This window comes from Apteryx rowi, unplaced genomic scaffold (assembly GCF_003343035.1).
Source record: "Apteryx rowi isolate R43461 unplaced genomic scaffold, aptRow1 scaffold_862, whole genome shotgun sequence".
Taxonomy (NCBI): domain Eukaryota; kingdom Metazoa; phylum Chordata; class Aves; order Apterygiformes; family Apterygidae; genus Apteryx; species Apteryx rowi.
This window is the reverse complement of record NW_020451163.1, coordinates 1-17519: the sequence shown is the minus strand read 5'-3', so window position 1 is coordinate 17519 and position 17519 is coordinate 1. Positions and strand designations below refer to the sequence as shown.

At 54.3% G+C, this 17519-nt stretch overlaps 1 protein-coding gene across 1 annotated transcript; it reads right to left on the bottom strand.

The window, feature by feature from the left end:
• Positions 1-1409: 1409 nt before the first annotated feature.
• LOC112977829 (diacylglycerol kinase zeta-like) lies at positions 1410-16923 on the bottom strand (the record flags this gene model as incomplete). Its single annotated transcript, XM_026090621.1, has 15 exons — positions 1410-3968; positions 6762-6861; positions 7209-7245; positions 7703-7823; positions 8169-8212; positions 9104-9135; positions 9709-9899; positions 10758-10798; positions 13622-13691; positions 15186-15265; positions 15402-15502; positions 15799-15998; positions 16312-16423; positions 16538-16611; positions 16861-16923. Coding segments are annotated over 15 exons (1383 nt in total), but the record flags the coding sequence as incomplete, so codon positions are not given.
• Positions 16924-17519: the final 596 nt, after the last annotated feature.

The window sequence follows — 17519 nt, the reverse complement described above, 5'->3', positions numbered from 1 at the left end:
ACTGCACAACTCTCTCCAGGGCAGGMAGCTGAAGGTAGACTGCCCATTTCCTAACACCCCTCATCAGAGCAATTGCATTTGGGAATTCTTTTTTCCCCCACCATAAATTTGACACCAGGGCAGCTGGAAAACTCTCATTGCCATGGTTACTGACAGTCCTCGCTGTGGAGAAATGGGCCAAGTGCCAATACACTAGGTCTGGGCACTGAAGTGGAATCAGCCTCTCCTTGCAATCACATGTACGTCTGGTTCCTGGGCATTGACCCAGGAGGGCTGGGACAATTTGGTGTGCATTACACCCACTACAGAATCCCACTGTTAGCTTTGGGCAGAAGCTTAAAGGCTGAAGTCAATGAACGGGAGGCTCTGGGGGTGGAAGGGACAATGTGCTGGGGGAAGGAGGCTGCTTCTCTACAGCCAGAGAAGGAGAGGCAGTAGTGACAGGCAGGCTGCCAAGTTGCCCTCAGAAATCTGAGTTTATGTTATGAATCACAGACCATGTCCATCTCCAACTCCCTACCACAGCACTGCAGGGCACAGCAGGCTCTGTTACCTCTGTTTTCCAAAGGAAACTCTGAAAGAGAAATGGTATTGGCCACAGTCATCCTTACGAGTCAGTGGCTGAGCTGGAAGCAGAAGAGCTCTTAATCCCCTTGCTCTTGCAATCGTATCGCAGTCCTCCTGTCAGCGTTGGGAAGATAATGCCAAACCTTGACACTGCAGCCCCAGATCTTAGCACTAGAAGTAGGAACCAAATGCTCCCTTCTAAAGCTGAGAATGAGTAGGAGAAGCCCTGGCTTTTGCTCTTGCTGGGAGAGCAAATTCATCCCCAGCAGAGCAACATGGCTGGGGACAGCTGCACTCACCACAAAAAAGGGCCTTGGAGGAATTTGCACAAGCAGAAACATTTTGGAATTTGGAGGATGGATGCTGCTGTAGTAACCAATCAATAGTTGTGCGGCAGCAAAGGGCAAGTCAGCCCTGATTCTGGGACTGCTGTCTCCTGTCCCGGAAAAGAACGCAAGTAAGGCAAGAAGAACAGCAAGCTGGCAGCTCATGACATGCTTTCAGGCTCATATGGATCACTTGGGATGGTGGTGAATTTTCTCCCCGTTTCATGTTACAATAAATATTGATGTATGACACAGAGTGTCCCTGAGGGGGGAGAGGGTCTCACATGAGAAAGGCCCCATATCCAGCAATTGTGCTAGAAGACTGCTGTGCAGGGAAGTGGACCAACAATCTGATCCAGCAGGGAAATTCCCAGAGTACTCTGAGCCTGTGGTTAAGACGTGGGACCGAAGCCTTGGGGGAAAACCTTGAAACACCCTTTTTGGTGTGAACGTTTGTACAGTGTCGACCACATTCTCGCAGATGCAGAGGGAAGGAAGGAGGGAGGGAGACGGGAAGGAAAACATCAATCTTTTTATTTCAATGGCAAGAAACAACAACATCCAAACAGTCAAAGTTGAAAAGCAATGGGAACACAGGCTCATGGCAGGCCGTCGGCCTGGTAGACCTGGCACCCTTACAGAGTTACAAAAATACAGTCCTATGACAGCATCTAGGAAACACAGAACCAGGTATTGCACAGAACCTCTGCCCTCCACGGGCAGAGCTACAAAACACCCCCTCCGCCTTTGCCTAAAAACAAGCCAGGCTTGGAATTGCACAGCAACTCAGCTCACGCGTACACACAGAGGGGCCAGGCGGGAGGGGGACAGTGTGTGTCCGAACTACCTGTACAAAAACTAAGGGAACATATAAAACTAGGGAGAAAGGCAGATGGAGGGGGGCAAGCTGGGGCTGTAAACTCTTCCAGGCCAGGTTGGGTGTCCTGGCTGGGGGGTAGCAGTTTGCACCTTCAAGACGACAATTGTGCCTTGTCTTTCTGTTGCTAGTGAGCAGCACTGCTGGGTAATTCTGATGCTGCTGGAATATTGCAGCTCTAAATGCATTGGGATACTAACATTATTAATTGCTGATACTACTGCTGGATCCCTGATAGCAGCCTTTGTGCTCCACTCTACACTGCCCTGGCCCCAAGTACACCTCTATTCCCTGCCACAACTCCCCTGGTCCTCTAGGATAACTCCCTGCCCCCTTGACCAAAAGCCTGAATGGTATTGTGGTTCTCAGTGGTATTGTGATACTTTTTTGGTATTGGCGTTATGAAAGATGTGAAAGATGTCACCTAACACTACACAGCAGCCACAGCTTGCTGTGAAGACTCACACCCTGGCTGAGCTCAGAATGATGGTGGGGTCCACACAGACCCCATGGGGCAGCAATGCCCCAACATCCTCTCATGGTACCCTGCAAGCAGCAACCTAGACCGGTTCCACAACTGCCTCCCACCTGAACATGCCAAGCAGGCACACAACCCCCAAGGCTGTTTGCTCACCTCATGTGCTGGCACCTCTTGAAATCAGGGACTGCTGGTGCTGCAAAAGCTTGCTCCAGGTCTGGTGTGCTACTGCAGCACGCATTGTATCTGCAGGGGAGATGGGCCATGGTGCCCTTTTGCCCTGTGGCAGGTGGTACATGAAATGCCATCCCACTGCACACATGAGAACTCTGGGATCCCTGATGCTTTCTTTTTAGGCATCCAAATCCTTCTTTCTGCTAAAACTGGAGAGGTCAAGTTGGCAGCCTGCCCAGGAAACCTGTGTCTGGGTGAGCTCCCACAGCTTTCCCTGCAAAGCCCTATGTCCAGTTTTGAGGGGGATGGCAGAAGTCACACTCAGAGGATGCAAGTTCACAGGCTGGGGAGGTATAGGGGGAGCAGCACTGACCCTGGTGCTGCTTCTCCAGCCAAGTGTCGCTTCTAATGTTGTGCAGGAGCTGAAGCAGAGAGGGCAGCTGTATCCAAGTCAGCTAACTAGAGCACTAGGGAAATATAAGAGTCTCCATCACCAACCACCGCCCAGGCCAAGCGCAGCTCTCCACCACGGCTATGGTACAGCAGTCACAAAGAGAGGCCCAGCAGACTGCCGTGTGCACAGGCTGCCCCCACACAGCCCTTTGAGGGATGGGGAGTCAGGAGGGCTCAGTAGCCTTTCTCCGTGCCGTACCTATCCTATGCCAGACTGTGGACTGGCAAAGCACTGAAAACAACACTAAAAGCAACCAGAAAGGCAGTGGCTGGAAACAGGGCAGCCCCAGTGCTCAGCCCCAGCTGGAAAGGTGGGTGCATGTCCTCAAACATGTCAGGGACTTTCCTCCTGCCACAAAAGGGCCCCGGTAGGGCAATACAGAGATCCAGGGCAGTCCCAGACCAACATTAGGGAAGAAGAGTAAGAGTCATGGTGCTTCCCTTGGGCCAAGTCTCAGTCCCACAGCCCCCACGCAGGCCATCCTGCAGCCTGCCCAGCACAGCCTGTGCCTCCCGCAGCTGTGCTGGGAAGGACAGGAGGAACTGGATGTGGGCCTAGCAAAGYGTCCAATGGAGGGCAGACCACTGGTGGGGAGAGGGGGCTGAGCAACAATATTCCACAAGGATCACAGGCAAGAGCCTATGTGGACGCTGCTATCACTCCCATGGCAAGGGAGACAGAGGGCTTCATCCCTGCCTGCTGCAACAGGCCCTGTGGGATGGAGCCCATCCACGGCAGGGAACATGGTGGAGGAAGAATGAAGCAGGGACACACAAAGAGCCAGGCTTCAAATCCCAAGTACCCACTGTCCTAATAAATAGAGTCCCAGCCCAGCCTGGGGCAGAGCTCTGCTGTCTCCATCTCTTCCGGGACCAGGCCAATATCTAGGGAGGGCTGGGCCAGACTCACAGCTCTGCCAGTTGCTGTCCTCTTCTTGTCCTGCCCGAGCTGGCTTGGGCTAAGGCACGCTGAGCACTACACAGCTGTCTCCTGGTCCTCCCGCTGGATCATCTGGTAGTGCTGTCGGTTCTCGAGGTAGGCAGCCAAGTCGGGGTCGTTGGCCTTCTCAGCCCTGTGCTTGGGCGTGTCTCCCTGCACAGGGGAGGCAGTGTGTCAGAGCACCAAGCGCTGCCTTGCAGACCACTCTCGGCACCCAAGGGTCCCCTTTCCCCCGACTGCCCCTTCTAGAAGGTGGCTACAATGGGGGTCTGCAGTACCCACAGCCAAGTCCTGAGGCGGGTGATGTGCCAAGGTGGGTGGTAGCAAAAGCATGCTCCAAAGGAGCCTGACTTTGCTAAGAGGCTGGAAACAGTCCCCTGAAGGGACACCCATCCCATGTGCAGGCCAGGACAGAGACCAGCCCTGGTCTTCCCCAGGCTGCCTGTCGCACCAAAAGGAGACAAAGGTTGGTCTCTGTGACCTGCTTCTTCTCCAGTGCTGCGGAGGTAGGCGAGAGAGGGTGAGGAATGAGGAGTATGTCTGGGGAATGCCCAGGAATACCAACCCCCCTTCCCTCTCGCAGCCTCACTAGCGCTCCCACTCCCAGAGGAGGATCACATTTCACCAGCTTATTGCAGCCATCTGGACTGTGTCCACTAATGAACTCCCGCACTCCATAAAAAGCAAATCTGTTAACAGCTCTCAGCTACGTCTCCTCTCCCCTTTCTCCCCCCCTGCTCCTCATTCCTTCTCGTTAAGTGCCCGGGCTCTGTGGTGCTGAACAAACCCCCTGCTGAGAAAGGCCAAGAAAACCTGGCACTCTGCTGCTGCCATTGAAAACCAGCCCCAGAAGGAAAGCACAGCTTGCCCAGCTCATCCYGTGGTGCACAGCAGGGCAAGGGTGGCTGCAGTGGGGTGCAAGGGCCTCCAGGACAACCCACAGCTATATTTCTTCAGCACAAACAATGGTCAGACATGTGCAGTCTCCACCATACGTGGATACAGCTGTGGACAAAAAGCCTGAGCCCACCCGCAAACACTGCCACAAAGGCGGAGAGATGCCAAACACGTACATGGCTCCCTCTTGCAATCAGGTATGCCATGGGGACAGGGCTGGAACTTGGGGTCTCCCTTCTCTCTCATGCTCAAACACATACATAGGAACTCCTAGGGTCACCCCCATTCTCACACTGAAGTATGCATTTACTAAGAAACTTCCTCTTCCACACACACCACGGCCTGGCCATGCCACAGGGTTCCTGTGCAGATCTCCCCTCACCCCCGTGCACACAGGTAGGGGGGATGGAGACTGTACTGTGCTTCACTGCCCCAGCTCTCCTCAGGGGGCCTCCTCTCTGTATCCACTGAATCCAAGCACTCATTTAACAAAGAAGGGGGGGGAAAGAGACGGAACTGAATTTCTTTTTTGTCTGCCTACAGAAGCCCTGATGTAACACTGCCTGCCCAGATCTGCAGCCTGAAACTAGAGCTCCTGGGGCCCCTCTGCCTGGCTAGGCTGATGCACACTACCCGATAAGACCTAGCCTCCTCCAGCGCTGTGGGATACAGGACCAGGCTGTTTCAAATCCATGCCCCAGCTGTGCTACAGGTCTGACACAGGGTGCCTGCAGTGGGGTTTCTAACAAGGTTGGTTCTTGCCTGTGCAGGCAAGTTGTAACCTGGGGCCTATGCAAGGTCAGTGTAGCAGAGCAGACAGGTCCCCAGACAGTTACAAACCCAGACATGCATTTACACAGGCATGTGCAAGCCCCATTCCCTGGGGGAGTCTGTCATTCCTGAACTAGGCTCCCTTTTGCGCTGGCAGGTTTGAGGCCATTCATCTGCTTCAGGCAGATGCTTCAGCAGAGACCTGAGCTCCTGCCACAAAGGGCCTCTGTACTATGGGCAGAGAGGGGCTCTGCTTCCAGAGATGCCCTCTCCTCCTGGCTCTTCCCAGTGCCTCCCTCACCTGGGCATTGCCTTCTCTTCCTATGGCTGCTGGCTGAGTTTCCAGCCAAGCCATCCCCGCTCTGGGCACTGTGCAAGGCCCTAGCCTTGGCCAGGACCAAGGAGGACTGATCGGGAGCCAGAGATTGTCTGTATGACATCTCCCTGGCAGCTGGCAAAGGGGCTGCTCATTGTCTGAGTCCCCAGAGCTCTACCAGCCCCAGCAAGTTTGGATCCCCAGCTGGGCTCCTCCCCTGTGTCCCAGACCCATAGACTGCACCTTGTTGGCTTGTCACTATATCTCCTCCGCTACAGYCCGTCGCTAGGATTCTCTGCCAGACAGACACGGCCACCTCCCCTCCACTGCATGCCAGCCCTGGGAACCTTGTGTACCAAAACACAGCTTCAGCCCCTTTCCTACAACTCCTCTGTGGGGGCTGGCACAAACCCCTGACACCAAGAAACATCTCAATTAATTTAGCATGTGACTGAAAGTGTCCTGGCTGCCTGCTAATGCTCTCTGTGGGCCTGGTTCATCTGAAGAGCTCCCAGCCTTCCCATCCCAGCTCCACGCGGGGGAGAGCAGGGGGAGCCCTGCAGCTGGGAGGGAACTTGTCAGCGAGACTGTCCTTGCTGTGACCTCAAAGGGTGGAAAGGGGGGAGACAGGGATGAGACATTCCAGCCCCTCCCTTCTAATTTAATAAAACAACACACAGAGAAGAGCAAGGAGAGGGATTTAACCCCTTATGCAGCTTGGGAGCAGGCTGAGCGAGTAGGCTCTGCTGGGTGAGCATTCATCTTTCATGTCAACTCACCAGGAATCACAAATGGCTCCTCTTCTCCTGGGCCTCCACACCTTTTCCACACACAGGCCATAAGCTGGCAAAGACTCGAGCCAAAGACTCATTTTCTGCTCTTCTGGTGACCCGGTAAGGCCCTGCTCCCACCGAACCCTATGGACCCCCTGGAAAGCCCCATTTCCAGCCCTCCCACCTTACCTGCAGGTCTGTCTTCATGAGCGAAGCCCCGGCCTCCACAATGTAGTGGCAGATAGTGCGCTGGCGTAAGGCTGCAGCCTGGTGCAAACTGGTTTCACCACTGAGAAGAAGAAAGCAGGAGACATGAGACGGCCCCACCTCGAACATGCTGAGTGGGGACATGAAGCATGCACAGAGACAGCAGCGAGGGACTTCTCTCAGCCTGCTGAAAGAGCTCACAGTAGGCTGCAACTCRTCCAGCAACATCTGCTCCCAGCCCAGACAGCCTTGGACTGAGAAGGGAGGATACTGCTCAAGGGTTATTCAGTCCAAGAACGGACAGGAATGGACATGGAAATCATGGCTGGTAATTAGAGCAAGGGCAATTGTGTAAAAGAAGGACCTACAAGGCTGGTGACCTCATAGAGGGTCTGGTCAACAGGTAATACAAATCACTTAACAACTTACTTCTCTTCTTCTGTGGCATCCAGGATATCTGAAGGGGCTGGGGAGAGAAATACAATGCAGGGCAAGTGAGACCAGGCTGCAGGACAGAGATGGACCCACCTATTCCCCAGTAATACAAAGTATCTTTCCGTAGGGGCTGCTATTTCCATGCTGCCTGCAGAGGTCTTGTCTCCCAACCAAAGCATTCAGGTAAGCAATTGCATCTCTGACCCTCAGTTGAGATCAGGGAAAAAGAGTTGCTTGTGGACACCATTACAGAGAAATATCTAAATAAAAATAAAGCAGCCTGCATTTCAGTGGGAGCTGCCAAGAATTCCAATTCCAGCAGACAGATGCTAGGGGAAGCCTGTGCCATAGAGGGAGGATGTAACAAACACAGAAGGAAGGGGTTCTGCCCCCAAGAGCATCCCCTCCGAGCAGAGGGTCAGGCTCTGTTGCCAGCCTCTCTTGCCAAGGGGGGGCACTTTGCTGACAGCAGGATGGCCCCAGCTCACCGTTCTCAATGATGTATTTGACAATATCCTTGCTCCCTGATTTGACGGCATGATGGAGGACGGTCTGGCCTGAGGAATCTCGCACCATCAGGTCTCTTCCAGCCCGGTGCAGCTCCTGGAACTACAGGATAGCCAGAGAGCTTAGGATGAGTTTCCTTTCTCAGCTCACCTCTAACCACCAAGCCCCTGGACTTGCATCCCCCAGGGTCCTCAGCAGGAGGGGAACTATGTTCAGCTCAGCCACACTGCCAAGTCCCTTCCCTCCACATCCCCCGGCAAGTAACAGAGCTTCTTGCCAGGAGCCTGCTTGGTTTCCACCAACCACTCCCAGTCGGGGCACTGCCTGAAGGAAGGGCCTCGACAGGAGCAGCTCAAGTGGAGTCCAGGTGGCAGGGCTTGCCACAGGCCTGAGGGGCATATGAGCCAGCCCTGGCTGCACATCACAGTACACGGTAGGAGTGCTTACCTGGCTGAAGTTGCCACTCTTGGCAGCTTCTATCAGAAGGTCATCTGCAAAGAAGGGAGATGGGTCAGGGTCAGAAAAGCCAAGCTGTAGTGCTGTTTGTCTAACCGGGGAGCCAAGAGCTGGGCACTGGGGGACTCAAAGCAGTCAGCTGAGGCTACAAGATGAGCTCCTSTAGGTGCTGCTCCTGTGGTCTCAGGGCAAACAGCAGCCAGGCTGTTTTTACATGGCTGCTCCACCTTCAGCTATGTGAGCGACAAGCCATGGGGAAGGAAGGCGGCACCCACATATATGGGGTTGCAGTCAGGCCTCAGCCCCTGTCAAAGCATGTGCATGTGAGAGGGGGTGCCTCTACCCTGGGAAGGATGGCTGGTGATGGAAGCGGAGAGCAGACTCCCTGGAAGTCAGTCAGCAGCCAAGAGGCATCTCACCAGTGACTGACTCACACTTCCAGGCCCTGGGCTCTGCTCAAGCTCCAGGAAACTCTTTCCATTTGCTCAGCTCAGAGAGGCCCCTGACCTTGTGCTCTCATCTCCTGAGCTCCTGCTGGTGCCTGGCAGTGACACCTTTTCCCCCCCACAACTCAGACAACAGCACATGGCTCTGCAGGTGGGGGATTAACCCCTCTGCCATGTCATTTCCTGCCCTCCCTACACAGCATTGCAAAGCAGGGAAAACGCCTTGATGGACTGGTCTGCAAATCACAGTCACAACTCTCCTTGCCCACCTCCAGGGTCACCCTGCCCTGGCCTCCAAGGGTCTGTGTGCCCACCTAGCACACCAGCAGCAGGGCCTGGAAAACTCCACTCCATTCCTGGGTCACATCTCAGAGACAGGACAGGTAAAAAAAATGGTGGGGACCCAAAATAACTTGACGCAAGAGGATGCACAACAGCTTGGGAGCTCTGCCAGATGTCTGCAGTAAGGTCAGAACTCACCTTTATGAGGGAGGCAGAGCCCAGCCTCAGCACTGGAAGGAAAAAAGAAAAGGCATAACTAACCCTGCCAGCACATACCCCCAAATGGCATGCAGTGGGTAGACTAATGGCTCTGGAGAAGCCTACCTGTAGCCCTCTTCCAGCAGACTGAAGGAAAGGCAGGCGAAGGACCTAGCCGCCCTTTGGCCATGCCATCTGCTTTTTCCCCTGATCTGGGTTCTTTCTCATCCTCACTTCCATTTCTACTTCTGTTCCGAGCTCCAGTGCTCACCCATACCCAAGGCTGGCATGATTTGGGCCTACAGAGACCCATGCCCTTTGCCCTGTGGACCAAGTCCTGGAGTCTGACCCCATGTCTGAGTCACCTGGTGATACTCCACTACTTTCAGCAGAGCCGGCAGGGAGCAGAACAGACAGGAAGGCATCTGATCCCTCTTCTAACTCACTATTGGAATCTTGCTCACTTCCTGGGAGCCCCTCTGTAATCTGTCCTGGGAATTGCAGCTGTGAAGCCAACCCCAGCTCTCTCATTCCTGCCCTCCCCATCCCTCTTGAGGCCCAGCGCTCCATTATCTCCCACTTCAGACCACAGCATGCAGTCTCACCTGGGGGCAGGAGAGGAGGGTGGAGAGGAGGAAGTGGAAGGGAATGCAAAATGGTGCCCAGTGGGAGCAGAGGATGAGTCAACGAGGTCAGGCATGGCAGGAGAGGTGCCCACAGTCTGGGTGATCACCAGCTCTGGGTCCAGCACATAGAGCTCATCCTGAGAGATCTCTGTCACATAGTTGAGGTGCTCCTGGAAGGCACAAGTCAGCTTCTTCAGAAGCAAGATCTACTTCTGTATAGCTCCATCTCCCATCCTCTCATGTTCTGTGTCTTGTAGCCCACCCACTGACTCAGCAGGGCGATGGTGGCTCAGAGAGTCACGGGTCCTGTGCCTGAGAATCCTCCGTCAACAGCACTAAGGCTGATGTGAAGTTGAGAGGAAGCAGCATGGTGTGGAGCCTTGTGGAGCCAGAGGTGGAGAAAGGAAGGGAGCTGGATCCCCCCTCATCCACCCCCAGGAAACTTGTTATCACCAGTGTCCATCCACCAGCTTCCAAGGTCGTGATCAGGCATGCCTTCACTATATCACTCTTCCCCAGTCTTCACTCTCAGGCTGGCACAAATTCCACCCCTGTTCCTCATCAGGACCTTGGTCCCTCACCGAATTCCTGCCACAGCCCAAAGCTCACCCTAATGATGCTTGGAAACTAATCACCACTTGGCCAGGTTAAAAGGAGACCACTCTTGCATTCTTGCCTCCTGCCTCGGGTAGGACTCTGCAGGCAGCTTCTAACCCAAGTCCCTGTGCTCCCACCCACTCTCCCTCCCTTTTCAGAGAGGATGGGGAGGTGCTGGGGCAGGTCCTGGACTAGGTGGCACCACCTACCTCAGGGACTGCCCCATCTCCACAGGGCAGGGCTGCAGCAAGGCAATGCGTGTCCTCCTGCCCCAGAGCCAAGGGGAGCACTTGGGAGGCAGGGCAGTGTGGGGTGCGAGACCTGTGCATCCCCATGGCTGAGCCAACATGTCAAGTCTGTCCTGTCAGGACATGCAGAAGAAGCTGGGAGGAGGGGAGGACACCACAGTTGGAGGATGAGGCCACACTCACCTGTGCACGGTCTATCCTATAGAAACGATCAGCCGTGGTTGCTGTAAGAGAGAGACATGGTGATTTTTGCATGGGACGAGGAAGATGGTCACTTTCCACCACTTTCCACACTGAGTGGTAGTGAACTATTCAGCCATGTCCTGTCCTGCCTGAAGGGCACAGCAAAACAAATGACAACCTCCTGACCAGGAACAGTCCCCTGATGTCCATCAGTAGTCTGCCGGGACCCCTCTATCCTCTTTGCCTGAGAGGCAGCCCCTGGTGCCTACAGACCACCATACTCCTGTGCAACATGTCTTTGCTTCCCATCTTCTCTTCAGTGACCCCTGGCAACAGCCATAAGCTATTGGGAAGGGAAGAACAGAACTAGCTAACGCCATGGTCTTTCTGGGGACTTTCAGGTGTTTTGGTGTTGCAACTGTAACACACCACTACACAGAACAGATCGAGCTCAGGACTGCACACTGCACATCTCAGAACTGGCTTAGACTGTGTGAGGAACTACTCTGATTCAACATGATGCACATTATTACAGTGCACAGAGAAACAGGAGCACTAAGCGAGGCTGGGAGAATGGGGAGCTCAGCCTCTCCTTGCTCTGACTTTACTAAGTAACATCCCACAGACCACCAAGAGGCCATGTCAGAACTTACGATTGCCAGTCACAACAGAGCACACAATACCCAGCCGTAGATCCAAGTTCCTGTTTCCTAGGATGGCAGGAGAGCTTCAAACTAGCCTCCAGCCTGTTGTTCGCGGCCCTCTGTCCAGGTGCATCTCTCCACTCATCCCTCTTCCTAACAGGGGAAATCCCCACAACGGGAGAGGAGCTCCTCCAACAACGAGACAAGTGGCTGCGCTAGAGCCAGACCCACACAGCTAACACTCCTGGGGGAGCAGGGAGGATCTGGGGACTTACCAGTATTACCCAGGGAGGGCAGGACAAGTAAAGGCAGAGCGGCAGGATAAATAGGCCCCCATGCACAGTGGTATTTCCCCTGTGCCACTGGTGCCTACCCCAGGCAGGTTCTGGTGGGATCCTTGAGGATCTGGGGAATTCTCTCCATGAACAGAATGGGGATGAGGATGGCTGTGACACAAGCCAGAGCAGATTAGAGGAGTGAAAGAGCCCCATTTATCCTGTCCTGGCTGGAGATTTACAGCCATGGATCTGCTGATGAAGGCCTGTAATTCAGCCACTTCAATGAGCCCACACTGTCTTGAATGAGGCTCTGGCTTCTATCCTGACACATTTTCCTGAGCTCAGAACCTGCTGCTGGGAGACTGGCAGAAGGAGGGAAAATAGTCCTGGTAGTGACACCTGGAAGCAGCAATCCCAGCAGCTCCACATGCAGGGTTGAAGGTCCGAAGCAGAAGCTGCACCTTTTCTGTCTGGCCCAAGGCTTGACAGACCTACTTTGCAGCCCACGGCTGTGCCTGGCTTCCCTCCCACAGGGTACCAACACATGTCTGAGACCTGGGGTCTCAGGGGAAATGTGGCATCTCTGTTGAACTGAAGAGACACAGCAGTTTTCCCAGCTGACCTTCTATGATCCCTGAATCATAAGTCTTGTGATCAAAAAGGCCTTAAGCTGGACAGCAGTGGCTGTCAGCTACAAAGAGAGGCCTGCTCAGCACAGTGTCCCCTTCCTCCTCTCTCAGCTGCTCCTGCAGGTTTGAGGACTTGCTCCAACATTGTTAAGAGGGCACAAAAGCCTGCACTGACCTGGGCTGTGGGGGAATCCCAGGGAGCCACTTAGGTCAGTGGTAAAAAAAAGGACACCTAAAATAAGGCTTAGTAAGAGCAGCAGTGCAGCCTGGAGRCTTTGGAAACAAAGTGATGGCCATTTGGACAGAAAAAGGAGCAGGGTCTGAGAAATGGGACTAGAAGAAAGCCCAGTTTGTAAAAATGTCCCTGCTGCCCTGCTGCACATGCAGGGTCTCCTGTAATCCCAGCTAGCTGGGCCACAGCCTCAGCCCCACAGCCGTTGCCTGTGCACAGCTGACACCTGAATTAGGTGCACAAGAGACCTTTCTGTATTGTGCATTTAGACAGCACCTTCTGGTGGAGAAAGCTGCCATGCAATAGTCCTCTCCTGTCCTAGATGCTCTCCCTTGGACCTCCTCTTGGCCCAGACTAGAGCTGGCTCTTGCTTTTGGCTTTCTCCCTGGCCCTCCATTAGCCCTCCTGCACACAGGGGCTGGGCCCTATGTGCTGCTCTCCAAACACATGGAAGGAGGTTAGCTCTGTTCTGCTATAAGCCCTGTTACTGGAGTTAGAAAACTCCTCTTGCAAGTCAGGGAGATGAATTGTCATCAGCAGTTCTCTTGGCTGGCTGCCAGGTACAGAGAGAGAGCTCTGCACCCTCCTGGTGAGCGAAGGCAAAAGGAGAGGAGAAAGCTGCTTCCAGGAGGGGAGGAGAAGCAGAGCGCCTGCTCCAGGCAGGCAGAGTCCAGCTGGGGACCTGTTCCCCCGTATCACTGGGATCTACACTGGAGGCTTTCATTAAGCCTCGCTCCCAGCATACTGGAGCATGGGGRCCCCCTGCCTGTATGACACAGGACAGCAACCAGAGCACTCCAAAGAGCCCCGATGCATACTGCAAAGCTGCAGCTGCGTTCAGCTCTGGAGGCAGGTGACCAGCAGATACCCCTCGCCTGGCAGGCTTCTCACTCCACTTGTGGCCCTTAAGCAGAAGCACAGCTAGTGCCTGGGACAAAGAACTGCTGAGCTTGGCTGCAGAGATCCCAAACATCCCTGAGTCCCAAGTCTCAAACGGTTCTCAGTGGCTTTTCGCTATGGGTCTGTCTCCTTGCCCCCAAATTCACGCACAGTCAGCACCCCAGAGGGAAATGATACTCACAGTCCAGGAAGCACCACTTGGGGGACAACTTTTGGGATGACAGAGTCTTCGGTTTGGCTCCATCCCCTTCCTGCACAGAAAGGATGATAAAGTTATGTCTCTTTGCTTCCCTGCCTCTCCCCAGGCTGTCCCTCCTGCTTTGGGAGGTCCCCGCCGATACTGAGGTGCTTAGACAGAAAGAGAAACTTTGAACACAGGCAGAACATATGGTGACAGGGAGTGGCATGGGACAGATCTGAGCTGACACGCACCAACCAAGCCCACAAGACCAGAATGATGGCACATGCAGATGGGCCTGGTGGAGGGAGAGAGGCCATACACACCTGAAAGAGCAGGCGCTGTAAAGCAGAGGGCTGTGGAGAGAAATCCTGCAGAAAGGCAAGGAAGGTGTGCCATTACAGTATTTGTCTGGGTGGCCCCCTTCCTTCTTCAGTCCCGTAGGGGTTTCCTCTGTCCCTTTACAGAAGATATGGCAGGCGGCTCCCTGACTTTACATGCTGCCAGGCCGAAGTCCCAACCCTGCCCTGCTCTGGGGCCAGAGCACAGCATTGGCTCAAGGAGAGAGACATAGTGAAATGCGAGGTAACCAAGGCACACCAGCCCCAATATGCAGCTTTAGAGGCATCTACAAGGTTGAAGCCATACAAAAAAAAAAAAAAAAAAAAATACTACCCTCGAGCCCAAGAGCCTCCTAGCCTCATGTCTAGCTAAGTCTCCCCACCAGTGCCCTGGGCGCATGGGGGACAGAAGACAGGAAAGCAGAGCAGGCAGAGCGAGGAGCAGGTGCCAGTGAGCTGGCCTGGGCGAGCAGGTGCCAGTGAGCTGGCCTGGGCGAGCAGGTGCCAGTGAGCTGGCCTGGGCGAGCAGCTTCGTAACTCAGCTCTGCAGGATGCTGCACGCATGTTGAATGGGATTTCCTCGGCCTCCAGAGCCAGTCAGCTGTAGGCTGGGCAAGGTCCCTTAAATCTTTTGAGACAAGAAYGGATTGTGCAGCAGGACACACTGTGGGCTCAGAAGGTACTGCTCACCAGGGGCTAGCGTTACACAGCCCATGTCTGGGTCAAGCACAGGGACTACGCTAGTACATTGGCAGGAGCACAAAAATTCATACTTGCAAATGAAGAGAGTTAGAGATGGGGAACAACTCTAACTGGGCACCTAGGAAGGGGCAGAGTAGTGCCAGGAAACACAAAGCCCACAGAGGGCTGAAGGATGCACGGTACAGCGAGCAAACGGACAGAGGAAATGCCTCCCCAAACATGTGGGATGGGACAGGTCCTTGTGGGATGGGTGCTGGCTCTTTTTACTGCCCAGTAACTTTTCTGGGCCAAGGGTACAGGGTGAGAAGAACAATGCTGAGACAGAAGCTGCCAGACAGAGGGAGATCAACAGGCCATCCAGCTCGGGATCCTGCCTCTACCATGTGTTGAAGGCAAACGGTGAGGTGCTACCAGAAGCAGGAACACGTGTGCGTGTGTGCAGGTCATGGGGGCCTAGAAATCCCTTCCCTGAGTCTCTTCATCCTTGGCATCCAGTTGTGGCCACTTCCCATGTGGCACCTCACCTCCTGCAGCCTCTCAATTTGGGTCCGACACAACTCCAGGTCACTGTCTCCTGGAACCACAATGATCCCCAGTGGCACAGCTGTAAGACAGGGCACAAACACAACTTAGTGAGCAGCCCGTGCCTGAGCCCCAACACCTCATACAGCCCAACTGAGGGCACTGCTGGACTTGGTGACAGTGACTCCCACGCCCTGGCTACTAAGCTGGTCACTCACAGGCTTCCTTGAGCTTTTCCTTATCATAGTGCAGTGCCTCATAGTCACGCATGCTGATTCGGCTCACGCAGATTCGCAGCCGCTCGGGCACTGGCTGCTGGCTGCATGTAGGGTGAAAGGAAAAAGGAAGGTATCAGAAAATGACAGTCTACTTTCTCCCTGTCACCCTCCTTTCTGCAAAGAAGGGAGCAAGGCAAGAGCACAGACTGGTATGAGGAGCTGCCATCAGCAGCTTCTCCAGCATCAGAGTTTGGCCACATTTCTGTGGCCTGATCCCTTCCCAACCCCTCCCTGGGAGGATCAAAATGCCTTTGGGAGAGATGGATCAGTCCTGCCCCTTCCCTCTCCACCTCTTCTGCTTTGGAAAGAAAGTGATGGGTTGGTCTGAGGAGCCTACTCATTGAGCAGAGGCATGGAGTTGCGCCGCTTGGTCTTCTGCACCATGTTGGCCTGGTTGCGCAGGGAAATGTGGATGCAGGAAGCCGCCAGCTTGCAGGGCTCCCCGTCTACCTGCATGGGGATGGCCTTGGATGTGGTGAGAACCACCTGCCGGCACTGGCACAGCCGCTCCCCATGGCCACCAACCTGCAAGGCAGCCTGTAAAAGGGACCAGAGTTAGAGCAGAGCACAGACTGAGGAATGGATGGGGAGAACACCCAGCGTCAGCCAGATGTCACAAGTGAGCTGAGTCCTCAGAGTCTTAAGACTGTTCTCAGTGGGAAGGGATCCGCAGAGACCAGTGCACAATAGCATCTTGTCTAAAGTCTTAGAGAGCAGATACTGTCAGATATGTTAGCACCATAACTCCTCAGTAGAGGAGCTGTGGACCAGGGGCGCTGGCTGACTCCTGGGCAATAGAAACGGTCGTTCCCCTAGTTGCTAGCTACCACCAGTAACAGCACCAACTCACCAGGGATGTCATGGTGAAGCCAATGACTTCAATGCAGCCATCATCATGGCGCTGCGGCTCGAAGTCGTGGTGCTCCCCAGGGTTGCCCCAGGGCATGGTGCCTGCACAGTATCTGTGGATGAACAGTGGGTGATGCATAGACACTCCCCACCCCACAGTCCTATGGGGATCATATAGATGGGGGAGAGGAGCCTGGCACAAGAAGGTGTATCCTGGGGCTACTCACCTGGGAATATTGAGGAAGACCAGGCATTGGGGCTTCAGGTCCTGGATCTTGGAGGTCAGGTCTGTCCCATCACACTGAAGACAACATAAGGGCATTCAGGCTGCCGTAATGGGGGGGGCCTGGCCCACCCTACCCACCTGGGAGGAAATGGCCTCCCCTTCTACTCCTCAAGGCATCTGTCCTCCAAACCAAGGGAAGCCAATGCCCCAAGGAACCCATCCTTTCTCCCAGCCCTGAGATATTCAGCATGCTGAGAGGGACAACTCCTCCCCTGCTCCACAGTGCACACCCCTCCCTGGCCCAGAACACTGCTGCACACTCACAACCAACTTGACGTGCTTCGCTAAATCTTTGGAGCTCCCCGTGAGGAAGTCAGAGAAAGCCGTCTGCCAAAGAAAGAAACATAATTTGCACTCAGACATCCACCTAAACAGACAGCCAGGAAGACTGCCATACAGACCTTCAGACCTCAGGCATTGAGAGGGACAAATCACCTCCCTGTCCGCTGGCAGAAGCCATCTTCTCTTCCCCTCTCAAAACAACCTGACCAATTCCCCTTGCAATTTTGCCTACCAAAATTCCTTGGGGCACCTCACAGCTCCAATAACACAGCCCAGTAATTCCTCACCAGCCCACTCCTGGCTTTAGGGAAGAGCTGGGGGGCCTCCTCCAGTAAGAGGAGTCACAAGAGAGAAGTTCAGTCTCAAGCTGTAAGGAAGTACGATAAAACAGAGCTGATGAGACTTCATTCAGAGATAACAGGAAAGATTGTGTGGCCTATGTTATACAGATCCTAGTGTCTGTCCCCTCTAAGTTTAACTGTACAGAGAGGAGGGAAGACAGACAGGAGAGATGTGAAGTGGTGCAGAGCAGCACTTGTCCTTGAAGACAGCACAAATACTGGTCACTCAGCCACCTGGGTAGGAAGATACACCAGGGCGCGTGCGTGTGTGTGTGTGTGTGTGTGTGAGATACACCAGGG